This window comes from Amblyomma mixtum, chromosome 5, assembly GCF_055824585.1.
Source record: "Amblyomma mixtum isolate Tamu chromosome 5, ASM5582458v1, whole genome shotgun sequence".
Lineage (NCBI taxonomy): Eukaryota > Metazoa > Arthropoda > Arachnida > Ixodida > Ixodidae > Amblyomma > Amblyomma mixtum.
This window is the reverse complement of record NC_143016.1, coordinates 169,398,814-169,411,199: the sequence shown is the minus strand read 5'-3', so window position 1 is coordinate 169,411,199 and position 12,386 is coordinate 169,398,814. Positions and strand designations below refer to the sequence as shown.

The 12,386-nt window shown below is 47.6% G+C and overlaps 1 protein-coding gene across 1 annotated transcript in view; it reads right to left on the bottom strand.

Moving 5' to 3' along the window:
* Nucleotides 1-6,284: 6,284 nt before the first annotated feature.
* Nucleotides 6,285-12,386, bottom strand: part of LOC149344652 (uncharacterized) — a 7,797-nt gene continuing 1,695 nt past the window's right edge. Inside the window, exons 2-5 of the mRNA XM_089542650.1 lie at nucleotides 12,000-12,151; nucleotides 7,693-7,760; nucleotides 7,486-7,566; nucleotides 6,285-6,513 (exon numbers count right to left, since the gene is read on the bottom strand). Coding sequence (XP_089398776.1) covers nucleotides 6,371-6,513; nucleotides 7,486-7,566; nucleotides 7,693-7,760; nucleotides 12,000-12,151 — 444 coding nt within the window. The 3' untranslated portion in view covers nucleotides 6,285-6,370. The remainder of the gene's footprint in view (nucleotides 6,514-7,485; nucleotides 7,567-7,692; nucleotides 7,761-11,999; nucleotides 12,152-12,386) is intronic.

Genomic DNA, 12,386 nt, shown 5'->3' with positions numbered 1-12,386 from the left:
CTGGCGAATCCCTCTCTGCTGGTGACCGGCGCTCTCCGCTCGAACGGCGATGTCGTAAGCTTTGCTGAATGTGAGTTCCTTCTCAGCGAACAGGCGCTGCTGCAGTGACTCGTCACTCAGTCCGCACACAAATCTGTCGCGTAACATCACGTCCAAGGGAAGCATGGTGGTGTTAGCAGAAGAAGCTGCGTCTCCCTCCTGCCCGGTAGCTGTTGTCGACAGCGTTCCAAAATTGCAGTCGGCAGCGAGCTTCTTGAGCGCGGCTACGTAGGCGCTCACAGTTTCTCCTCCCAGTTGATCTCGTCGTTGGAAGCGAGCCCGGCTGTAGACCTCGGATGGCCTTGGGTCGTAGTGCTTTTGCAGCGCTTTTACGATGTCGTCGTAAGACACTGCCGCTGGTGTGCTTGGCTGAATAAGGGCGCAGACAGTATCGTAGGTCTGCTCCCCGCACAGCGTCAGCAGGTTGGCCCTCTTCAAGGCTGGGTCTGTGATGTTGTTAGCTTCAAAGTAGAACTGAAGGCGTCCAACCCACGATGACCACGATGAGCCGTTGAACTCTGGTATCTGATTGGGAAACCCTCGCGTAGCCATGGCTTGTCAATAGCGTTGCGTAGCGCGGGTCGAATCCACTTTCTCGTCGCCACTGTCGTGTCCGGTCGCTGTGTTGAATGCAGCGAAAGACGCACACGGTACTTTAAGACTTCGTTTATTTAAAGCCGATGAGGGTGCGACCAGCGTCGACCGAGGCAGGAGCCGAACTGGCCGCCCGAAGAAAGGAGGGAGCGGAGAAGCGTCCACGGGAGGGAGTGGCTTCCCAAAACAGGAGGAGGATGCGGGGGCGCACCATGGGGGGGGGGCATCTGGCGACAGCGTGCGACGAAGGGCAAGTGGTCGTTAGGAGGAGGATGCGAGTGGTCGTTAGGAGGAGGATGCGGGGGCGCACACACACAAAAGCAATAAGGGGACACAACAGTTCCTAACACTGCATTGCCAAACAAGCCCTTTCTAGTCTGCACGATGAAGCTCAAACAGCGGGCAAGAGATTACTTACACCACTGCACAAGAAGCATTTGTCCAGATTCCCACCTCAGAACTGAAACAATCTCCAGGCCAAGTTTTCTGAACAACCAAGTACAAGGTGCTGCGATTAATTTGCGTGAAACTATACCAGGTCCTTGCTCCTCCGGCCAACAGTTGGGGTTCTGAAGGACATACAAATAATGGGGCTTGTGAAATGAACATTAGCAAACAGCCTAGACCTATACAAGAAATCATGAAGTGAAAGAAAAGGTATCGAAGTAAGACATGATGTTGGGCTAGTCGGTTCATGGTTAGAGCGAAACAAAACTGCGCGAAGACGACGGGACAAAAGAAAGGCACGAACAAGGGACAAGCGGCAGCTACCTATGTTAACCTCATCGCACTGTCAACGTGCCAGTCAAGAGTCTGCGCTTTGTGTGTGTGTGTGTGTGTGTATTCGTGCCTTTCTTTTGTCCTGTCGTCTTCGCGCAGTTTTGTTTCGCTCTAAAGAAAAGGTGTCAGCTGCAAAGCGTGCTTACCAAAACTTGAGAATTTGAGCAGGCAAAGAGGTCATCTGAAAACCACTTTTGAACAGCCTGTACCCAAAACAAAATGCACACAGTGAAGCAGGGACAACGCCAGTTGTGCACGGCGCAATGGTTTTCCAAAAAATAAAAGCTGCCATGCCTGCAAAGAGCCGTAGTACTTCACTGCACTGTCAAACAGCCTGCACACATACAGAGCAGCACCACTGAGTAAACTACCTTTGTACCGGGGCTCTCAATCATAATGAAATAAAACCTTGACGCAGTTAAGATAACCAAAAACTGAAGGCACAGCGCACGAAGGACAGGACAGGTCCTTCGTGCGCTGTGCCTTCAGTTTTAACAATGTACCGACTAGCCCAAACAAATACCTTAGTGAAGATAACCAAAGCCTTTTTAACGCGAGTTTCAATGACGGCAATCACAGCAAGAATTAGAGCACAGAGGTGGCCAGATGAGAGTCCTTGGCAAGAATAAAACCCTGTCAGAATGCAATAGAGCTCAGACTTTAATCAATGTCTAGGAAAAAATTCGCGTCTTATCAACCTACGCTTACACAAAGCTGGTTGGTTTGAAGCTTTGTCACGTTCACCTTGTCACCGCCTTGGTAAAGAAAGCAACTCGCATGCGAGAGCAGCCTAGCTGTATCCACTTAACAAAAGCTCAAATAGCACTTTGGTATGTAAAGAACTGGCTGATACTGTTTTGTGATTTATAAACCAAAGGAGTGACACACTAGCCGACCATTCAATCAGGCGCGTTAGAGGCTTAGCTAAAGCAAGGCCGACACTTTCACCACAGAAAAGAAATGGAAGGTTACTTACTTTTGCGGAAAACGAGGCTCACATCTCAGTGCAACACTGGTAGTAAACGATACCGCAGAATAAGGGGAAACTGCGAACTGCAGCGGCGTGAAGTGCCAACCAGCGCGGAAAAAAGTGCGCAGCGAAACGTACAACGTACGCAGCATCCACTTAGCGCGCGTAGCTATCGCTAGCCTCTGCAACGCCGAATGGCCAAATGAAGTACTAAATTCCTAAACGTAAAAATAACCAAATCATCAAAGAACCAAAAAAAAACAAACTGAATCTAATACTTTTATGTAAAACTAAGCACTTGCAGCTTGCACTAAGATTTATTTCTGCTTGAAACGGTTAAAACCACTTTGGCAAACTAGCCTGCATCGCCACCGTGCGGAGCGACACCAAGCAGCAAGCTGCGGCGTGACTCAAGAAAGATTATTGCCTCCAAGCTCTGCCGACAAGACAGCGCGCTAGTGATAAGCGCGCGAGCGAGCTCGGCGAAGGCGGCGGTATGGTGCCTAGAATATAGTGCCTAGAATATAGACTATAGCGGCGGGAAGGCGGCGAAGGCAGCGTACGCTGCGCCTGTCAATCCGCGTGCTGCCGCCAGCTAGCCGAAGCGTAACAGAGGCGTTCGCAACATGAAGCAAATTTTTTCGCTCGCGTAACTACCGTCGGCTTTCAGGGCCATTATATGTTACCTAAATCCAGCCTTACGAGTGGCGGGTTAGCTGCACTCGATGTGGAACGTGATTCGGGCTCCGCAGGAGAAAACGCGCTTTCAGCGTTCGAATACAAAGAGCGGTCTTTGCACCGGCGCGCCTGCTCTTCGAAACGTGAAGCAGGAGAGTCATCTAATCTATGTGCCGTGATTTACAGCATGTTTAATCCACGGCGGCAACTCTGCTGATTGCTAGGCGCGTCTCCTTGACGTGGTCTCAAGTTCCACGTGCTAGAAACAAGTCTAGAAAACATCTGACTGCAGATGTTTCACAGAAGTTTCACAGCAAACATCTGACTGCAGATGTTTAAGAGACGTTTGAACGCAGCACAAGACGTTTGTAGTCATTTCGAGCTGTTCCGAGACGTTTGTAAGACGTTTTGTTTTTCGTGGGTTCGATAACATCGCTATTTAGTCTTTTCTGGTGCGAACTTCAGTAGCCAAGCAGCGCGCCGGCACTGGTGTCCGGTGGCAAAGTGTTACACCGGATGTGGGCCGGGCATGAGTCTACCGGCGTAAAGATGCTTGCCGCTCCGTGTCCCTGCTTGCAGTAGGCGGCAGTTCGCAAGCGGCGACTGGTGCGGCGCACCGGCCAAGTTTTCGCACATGTGTCAGCTTGACAACTAGCAGACTCCATTCTGAGCAGACGACGGTGCCACATTCGAGTCAATATGCATGTTGTAACCTCGGTCAACTATGGCTAAACAGGCCTCACTAAGCCGCCATGTTGTGTTGACGACAGAAGCCTCTGATTGGCTTCTTAAGATGACGTTTGCTGTGAGTTGAGGGGGACGCGCGCTGGGAAACCGAAATTTAGTTTTTTTCGCTATTCAATCAACCCAGACGATGAAACGAACCAAGGTATACTATAGAATAAAGGGTCAGAATTCCAAATACACACGTCGTTCAAAATTTTCGGAAAACATTTCACGACCCCTTTAAGTAACCCTGCGGCCAGCACGGATCCTTGAGGTACACATCGCTTTACGGTGAAGTGGCCAACAGGTTCCTTGCCGATGCGTATGGCGATGGAATGGTCTTCCAAAAATGAAGCCACAAAGTTCGTACTCGATGAAGGAGACCAAGCCAACGTAGAATGGACAAGATCACTGAGTGGCTGACGGTGTCATACGCCTTGTGAATGTGCATGGTTAGAAGCGTGCGGATTTTGTGAGGTCTGCCTCCGAGCAGCACCGTGATTAATAGGTGGTTCAATCCATCCTGAGTGCCCAAGCGAGGGCGAAAGCCAGTCTGAGCTGGGTGGTATCAGTGAAAAGGTTTCAGCCACCATGACAGTCGCGTAGCTACCATCCGTTCTAGAATCCTACATAACGCGGACGTAAGCACTTTCGGTTTAAGGTTGCTTAACCTGCTAGGATCCTTTCCGGGATTAAAGATCGGCACCACCTCAGCATGTTTCCACGATGTTGGGACACCTCCGGATGTCCAAATTATATTCAGGGCCTCTAGTAACCACTCCAACGCCGGACGTTCGATTGTTTTGAAAACCCAATATGTAAGTCTCTCTTTACGCAGTTTCGTTCGATCTGTGGCTGCCAGGAACTCAGCCATGGTGAAATGCTTCTGCATACCTTCAAGGTCCTCTTTGCTTGGAGGCAAGCCCGCTTTTGAAGGAAGAGTATTCGGATAGATGAACGGCGCTGGAATTTGGTCAAAAGCCGGAAATGAAGTCCTGACGACCTCTGAGGCGAATTACCTTGGCATCTGTCCCGAAGCAAGACATGATGTACTCTCGGCGTCTTGTGAACGATTATCGATTTTCAAGAGACGAAAAGTGCACCGTATCGATGTAGTCATTGACGGTGAGCTAACAGGTGCGCACCAGTCCTGCTATCGCTGACGAGAATCGCGCTTCTCATGTAGGCGTGCCGCAGCAGGTAGCCAGTGTAAAGCGCCTCAACGTTGCGGCGAATATGGGTCTCGAGTGACCGCCAGCTCCGCCCAACGATAGGCTGCCAATAGCCGAAGGTGCAGAAAGTGGAGGTGGTCGGCTTTGACTGCGGATCCGATGTAGCTCATAGCAGGCAGTCGCTGAGTGCCGCCCTGAACAGGTCCCACTCTGTGGCATGGCAACAGCGCTTACGGCGAAGCTGATAGTCAGGATCCAAACGGATAAGCAGTGAATGGTAATCGCTGGCCCAGGAGTCTATTTTTCAGTCCCAGCAGACAGGGCGTGCACCTCACCACCATGTTTGGTCTAAAGAGGAACGATTAGACTACAGATGATCCCACTGGAGGGTTCCGGTGCCTACGGAATTGAGAAGTTCAAACACTGCCTCATTAAAAGTGACCAGCACATTTTCTCGCATATTAGAGCAGGGATAACCCAAAGTCTGATAGGCCGGCGCTCTTAGCGGCTTGACAGCGCGTCAGCACTTTCCGCAGCGGCGCGGTGACCATTCACTTCGCCACGGTCAGCGGGCACGTTCCGTTTGCTCGAAGCGCCGTTGAGAGCGCTGCATTATGATAGCGCACGAGCGCAGTCACGTGGTAGTTTTATCATATTTCTCGGGCTCTCTTTAGATGCCGGAAAAAAGGACCCCGTAGGAGATACGATGCTACAATAAACTGGATCGGTTGTTTCTAAACCTGCTCTACAACCTAATGTGACTGTCTTGGCACTAAATAAGTATTTGAAAATTTGCATAATTCACCTTAGTTAATTAACTAACTAAGCGCAATAAAAAATATTCTGAGGAGCGCCACATGATGGCGAACAATATAGCGTTGGTTTCAGCGGGCTGCGGTTTGCCGCTTTTTTTAAATCCTTGGTTCAAGTTACGTGAAACACCCTGTATAAGAATCACAAATTCACTCTACATCCTTTATTAACAACTTTGCATAATGCCTTCAGTGAAAGTGTCCGAGTTCCGTATTTCGCCTGGAAAACAGGATGTATGCTGTTGCTCGGTACGCACTGCCTTTCATTGCAAACTACATTCTTGCACGCTGCGCCGATGGACCGGTGTCGATTTCATGTAGCCCAGGTGGGCCGTTCGTGAGACTTTTCTAATTTTAACAGCCCAACTCTTTCAGAGGAAACATTCGTGGCTGGGTGCTTATTGTATTGTCCTTATTCGGGCCAGGAGTTCATCAAGTGTGTTATGTGATTCACAATTAGGCTACACGCTTTTTGACGAAGCTTTCCATCATTAAATCAGGACGTCTTTCCCGTTGAATGACCAAAGCCATTTATTTGCACAGGTTCAATCACACAGAGGTAGCGAGGTATGCGCTGCAGTGAAGAGCAAGCGCCAGCCCTACTCGGAACCTCCTGGTGCACTACCGCACACGGTTTCGTTGTAGGTGCTGTAGACGGTTTCACCGCAGACCTTGACGTGACCTTCTTTGCAGGCTTCAACCGTGTCCGCCCCTGTCCCTTCGTGCACCCAGAGACGGCAACCTGCGATCGAAGAGCCGTTGCTCGTTGCATCACCACCTTTTCCAGACTACTCGGTCTTATGTGGAACGGACAAATCCCCGAATATTTCCCATTTCCATTTCCATGTTAGAACCAAAAATAAGCCTCAAAAGACCGACAGTTATTCACGTTCAGCAGAACAGAGCAATGAAGTTTTAAGAGGACTGAAGTTTTAAAACAACGCCTACCCGTATAACATACACGCACCTCCGGGCTCTAGTCATGTATAAAGTGCTATACTTGGGCGACAAGCATAAATAGTAGGACTTGGGGAGGGAAGTTTTAAAAGCAAATTAAAATAAAGGCTCGAATGCTCGTAACTTGCTGCAAGTTATTCCAGGGGACAAATCTGTCATTAGTACGCATTGCATGTTTTTATTTTATTTTGGTTTGGGTGACTATTTTATCATAACCAAAATAATTAAAAAAGAATGGTCTCCTCCAACAGGACTCGTCTTCTCATGCGCTAGGCAAGAACCTCACACTACGGCTTGCAAGCACTAAATTCTTACGCCGCAGCCATGAACCCACCGAAACACCGGGATACACTGCACCACACTTATGCTACGTACAAAAGGAACCGGGGAGCGGACTGAGAACGACATCCCCACCTGTTGCAGTTCTTTAACGATAAGCAACGAAGGCACACTGAACATTTGTTTTCTCTTCAGGAGTTCAACTTTTAGAAACCCTTTTTTTACGAGAGCTGAAAAAGACACTTTCACGGCATTCTGGAATGATTGCTTAAAATCAGCGCATGGCTTGGAATTTCCGAGGCGCATGGCAGGTGATTATTCAATGAGTAAGCATGCCGCAACTGAAATCGCGCTTGAACGAGGGTCGTGAAATAGCAAAACCCGTAGCTGCTACTGTCTATCGAAGCAAGGGGTCAATTAAAAGACTAGAGAAGAATGATGCGCCACCGGGAGCAGCAAAACGATCTACTATCCTTACCAATAGATGCATTAAAACGAGCTACGAAGCATGCTGAGTAGTTGGCGTAAGGCAGGTCCACGTTGTTAGTGGTGTCTGGATCTGTGGACAAAAAGAATAACCCCAAGATATCAGCCTCAGCGTTCGAACAGTCGTAAAAATTCCTTCGCGCTATTTCTTTTCCGAACATGTTGGTGCTGGTTAGATAAACAACAGAGCTATACTTACCATTAGAGAAGACGACGGTGATCGCATCTGGGGTCTCCGTCAAAGCTATCTCCGCTGTGACCGAAGTTCTGGAATGAGGTAATAATTAGGTTACCACCACAGACTTCCTCATACATCACCGGCCATTAGAAGCGCTCAGCCCCATTTCCACATCCAGTAAGCTACCGAAATACGCACTGGATATTTAGCACTCGCGTCTTCCTTCATTTCGGCCTTGATACGATGTGGTCACTGTGGCTTGCAGTGCTGCTCGCAATAATGAGTTCATCAGCAGGAGTGTGTGAGTTATAAGGTTTGACAAGGTAAGTTGCTGGGCCAGATGGTTCCGATATTCTATGACTACAGCGCAACGAACGGGCAAGAAGAAGGACACAGGCAGACACCTGAGACACTCTCTCTGCCTGTGTCCTTCTTCTTGTCCCGTTTGTTGCGCTGTAGTCATGGAAGTTATGAGGTACTGGGCCGAGTAATGTTACTCATTTTCACGGCGCTTTTCTCTGGCGTAAAGTACCAACAGCCCCCGTGCCTTTTTGTAATATATATATCGAAATTGTTATCGCATCTTCGATAGCAAATCAGGAAATAATTAGGGAAAATGTCAATCACGTGTAGCTTTGCAGACGTGTTTCGGTCTGGTGCCTCTGAGCGGACATCCATCCTTCCATCCAGCTGGCAGATGCGGCATTCGGCAAAAAGAACGCCACTTAATTTTAGAAGCATTGCATTTATGCGTCGTGACATAACTACGTTTCTATTAACCGGTTTGAACCCCTTGTGAATGAACAACGAAAAGAAAAGAACTAGCGAGAAAGGAATCTTTCTCAGTGCCTATTATGTCACGTAGTGATGACGACCGTCCTACAGTCAGGAAGACATCAAAGAGGGCTGCCAAAAGACACTGTTTATGGGGCTGATTCGCACCCACAAAGAACTGAACGACTCGGTGGCTGTGATAGCCACAAGTGTGTTCGGCGGTCGTCAAACAGAATACCCACCACCCATGGCGGTGCTCAATCTATAGCTGGGAACTAATTCTCGAGACAAGGCGAGCAAAGTAGCCAGAACAGTCGCAAAAAACCCAGAATCTGTCCTGCCTGGCGGCGATCATTAGAGATAAATCTGGTCGCATCTTGCATTAGAAACAAAGTGATAAGACCGGTGTGCAGGCGGCACTGAGCATGAGCGGATAACTGTTATAAAGCTTTTCGGCAAAATTTTTTTACTGTCAGGTTTGAAGAAACCTAGCGCTGCCGTTTTACGTGGAGAACGACGGAACTTGGCTTTGGGCTGCACTGCGAACCGCACGCCCGATCTTTCTGCCCTGCAACAAAAGTCGTCGATGTCTGCTGTGGTTCCTGCTAAAAGGAAGCAAGCGGTCGCCACCGCAGGGGACTGGGCTTACGGTGGGGCGGGGTGGGGGTGGGGGGGGGGGAGGGGAGGGGAGGTTCTCGTTTTCTGTAAAGAAAGCCTAGGTGACGTGTAAGTACATATGCTTTCTCTATTCTGCTCAGGACGATAACATCAACCTGACGGCATGAGGAGTGGCAGTGGCAGCTTTGTTACCCTTAGCGCAGGTGGAAAATTAGGGCACAATTTAATATTAGGCTTGAAAAATGTTTTATAACGAATTATCAACAACGCATGACCGGCACTTCTGCATCTCTAAAATCGCCAGTCAACTCATTCACGCTATGACGCAGCTGCCTCATTTAACGTTGCGTCTTACCCGATGGTGGACATAGAACTTTTCACTGCAGGTACAGCAAGAAACGTGAAAAAAGAAGACTGAACAAATCACTACAGTCTCTCTGCGTGAAAAAGTTCCCGAAACAATCAAACGTCTCAACAAGGTGCAGCCAGAATTGAGTACTGTTCTTCCGTTACCGTCCGCTGGCTGATTCAAAAAAAGGTTGACAAGGTCCTACGCGGAGCGCTTTTTTTCCTTCGAGTGGTCTCGTTTAGAGTTAGCATTATAATGTGGTGTCGTCTTAGACGCCGGGTATTAACTACTGCTGCCTTATTTCACAGGTGTGTTTTTTTGTGCGTCTTTCATGCTGCATGCTCACACGCAGCATGGAACGAATGTGGCAGATGCTTTGCCGGAACTTAAGCACCAAAGCCATCGGGGTGTAGAGCGCTTCCGTACTGGATGGTTTCAAGGCGGAGCATTCCCTTCGGCTGAGAAACGCGAAGGAAAGACATGGTTTTTCTGTAGCACCTTTTTTACTCAAGTGAAAAAAACGCCCGCATAAGTTAACGGAATGACAACATTGTACCATTTAACCCTTATGGATGTCAAATGCTTACACAACTTTACTTGGAAATATTGAATTGATGAAAGAAATATGACAATTAAGAAAAACATATGCATGAGTGCTTACCAGGAAGAACTAATGTTTACTATTTCAACCTAAAGATTCTATAATCGAAATACTACAACTAGGAAACATAAAGTTTGCCAAAATATCACTGCTTTAAAAAATTTTTGAAATCTTTTTCTCCGACAAGAAAACAAAAAAGGAGTTCGCGCATTGTGTGCAACACGGTGCGCGCCCTACTTTTCTCCTGAGGATCTTTCAGCCGGCAACTATTCTGGAAAGTAATCTGAGCAGGGCAAACTCTCCTGCTGTCAAGATTCATTGTCATGGAAAGTAAATAATTCAGTTGTTTGCCAATGTTTCTTTAGTAAAGACTGTGGGGTTCCGGCATCCTGGAACCGAATTAGGCGCAGCTCGTTCAGAGGTCTACTGAAGGCTAAATTGACAAAAACACTCAAAATATTTTTTTTTCTGCACTTGTTTTATTTATGTTCTCTTTATAAAAGTAAGCGCAGATGATCCTCTCCGCGAGTATGGCGCACTATACGTATTCAGATCCATTGGAACGTGATGGTTCTACTGCCTTATCCAAAGCAGGTTTTTGTGTGAACGGTAATGCTTGTCGTCACGGTGCCATTTATAGTAAAACGGCATCTCAGCCTAATTTACGTTTTGCAGCGAATCGTTACAACAGTTCATTTTTATGAATGCCCAAATGCAGCACTCAACACACCGCGTCCCAAATTTATGTTCTACTGGATGGCACATATCATCGGTAGTTAAGCTTTAAGAGACTACTCAGGACTGTTCCGAAGCTTACAGAGCACCGCTCAGAAACCACATGGATGCTGACTTCTGACATCTATTTTATATACGGTGTAACATCAATTTGGATGTCCTCATCAACGATGCTTTTCTTGGCCAGCATTTACAGTGAACTGACCGGAAATGCAGACGTGTGCAAATGCCTAAAAAATTGGCTGACGGTTTAGAAAAGGTTGATGAAGGAATTGCTCCGTGATAATTCAAGAGAAAGTACTCTACTCTTTGAAGCTAGATAAGGGTGCGTTAGAACGTGCAGCTACAAAAAAAAAAACAACTGAGAGGATGATACATGCGCAGTGTGTGGTAAATCTGTTGGAACAATTGAATATGTTTTAGTCGAATGTGATGAAAACCGTCCGGATATCGCAGCGAGAACAGTCGCTCTTCCTGCCACCCTCGTTTTTATACTTTTTAAGATAACAAAGGCCATGTGAAATGCTCATAAAATGCGGTTGGAAGATAAGATTGGTGGCCCATACTAAAGATATGACATAAGGTTAGAGGTGTATAGTGAAAAATTTATTTAAGGGCATGGCGTATTTGTAGACAGCTTTTTAACACCCCTAAAGAGATATGAAGAGAAGTGTAATGAGAAAGAAAACATGAAAAAATAAAGCCGACCAGTGGGGACGCTCCTATCTTCTATCCATCCAAAATTGGTCTCGACGAGACAGGCGTTCGCCCAGCTAGTCGGCATGTGACGCTATCTGGCGCCCTCACGGCGGACTTGACACTCGCTCCACCGCAGCAGGAGTCCGACCATGGCACATGCTGATGCTTCGTCTTTTAAGTACAGCAATCTACTTTGTGACGCCACGCATATCTGTCTTCGCCACCTAGTTATAGTGCGTGATAATCTTTAACCCCACGTAGTTTCTACAGCTCAAATTCACACTATTTCTAAATACTTGTAAGAAACAGGAAACGAGAATTTTTATCTTATCTCGTGCAGCGCCTTGCGCGCTTATGCAGGTACTAGAGGAACGAGGACGAGCGTGTATGGCTGGTGGAAGGTAAACTAGTCATCCAGTCCTTCAATACAATCCTATAAGAATTAGATTTTAGTTAGGGTTAAAGCTCTCCACTTTTCTTCCTCATTGCGATCTTATATGTCGGTGTCACTAGGAAAACTTCGACAGGAAGTACGTGCGGCTCACTGCTTACACTTGCGTTCCGTTTTGGGGCCGTGTGAGAAGGGACAAATTCGTCTTGCCGTCGACGATCTCCGGACTCTGACGGACCAGGTAACTGCAGATTCCCTGGCTTGACTGGGATGTCGATTCCGCCAGATACGTCACCTCGAAGCTGTCGTATATCTGCGGAGGCGCAAAAAAATCAAATTTTTTGCACTTGTTTCCACTGACAAGGATTTCGGCGAGTCGGTATCGATGTTCCTTGAGAAAAAGAGCGCGAAAACAAGACCACGGACTAAGACAGAACAAACACCACGAGCGCTTGTGGTGTGTGCTCTGTCTTGGTCCTTCTTTTCACGCTCCTTTGGCATGGAACATTGTTTTCACTGTGACGCTTGTAAGATTTGAGGCATCATCA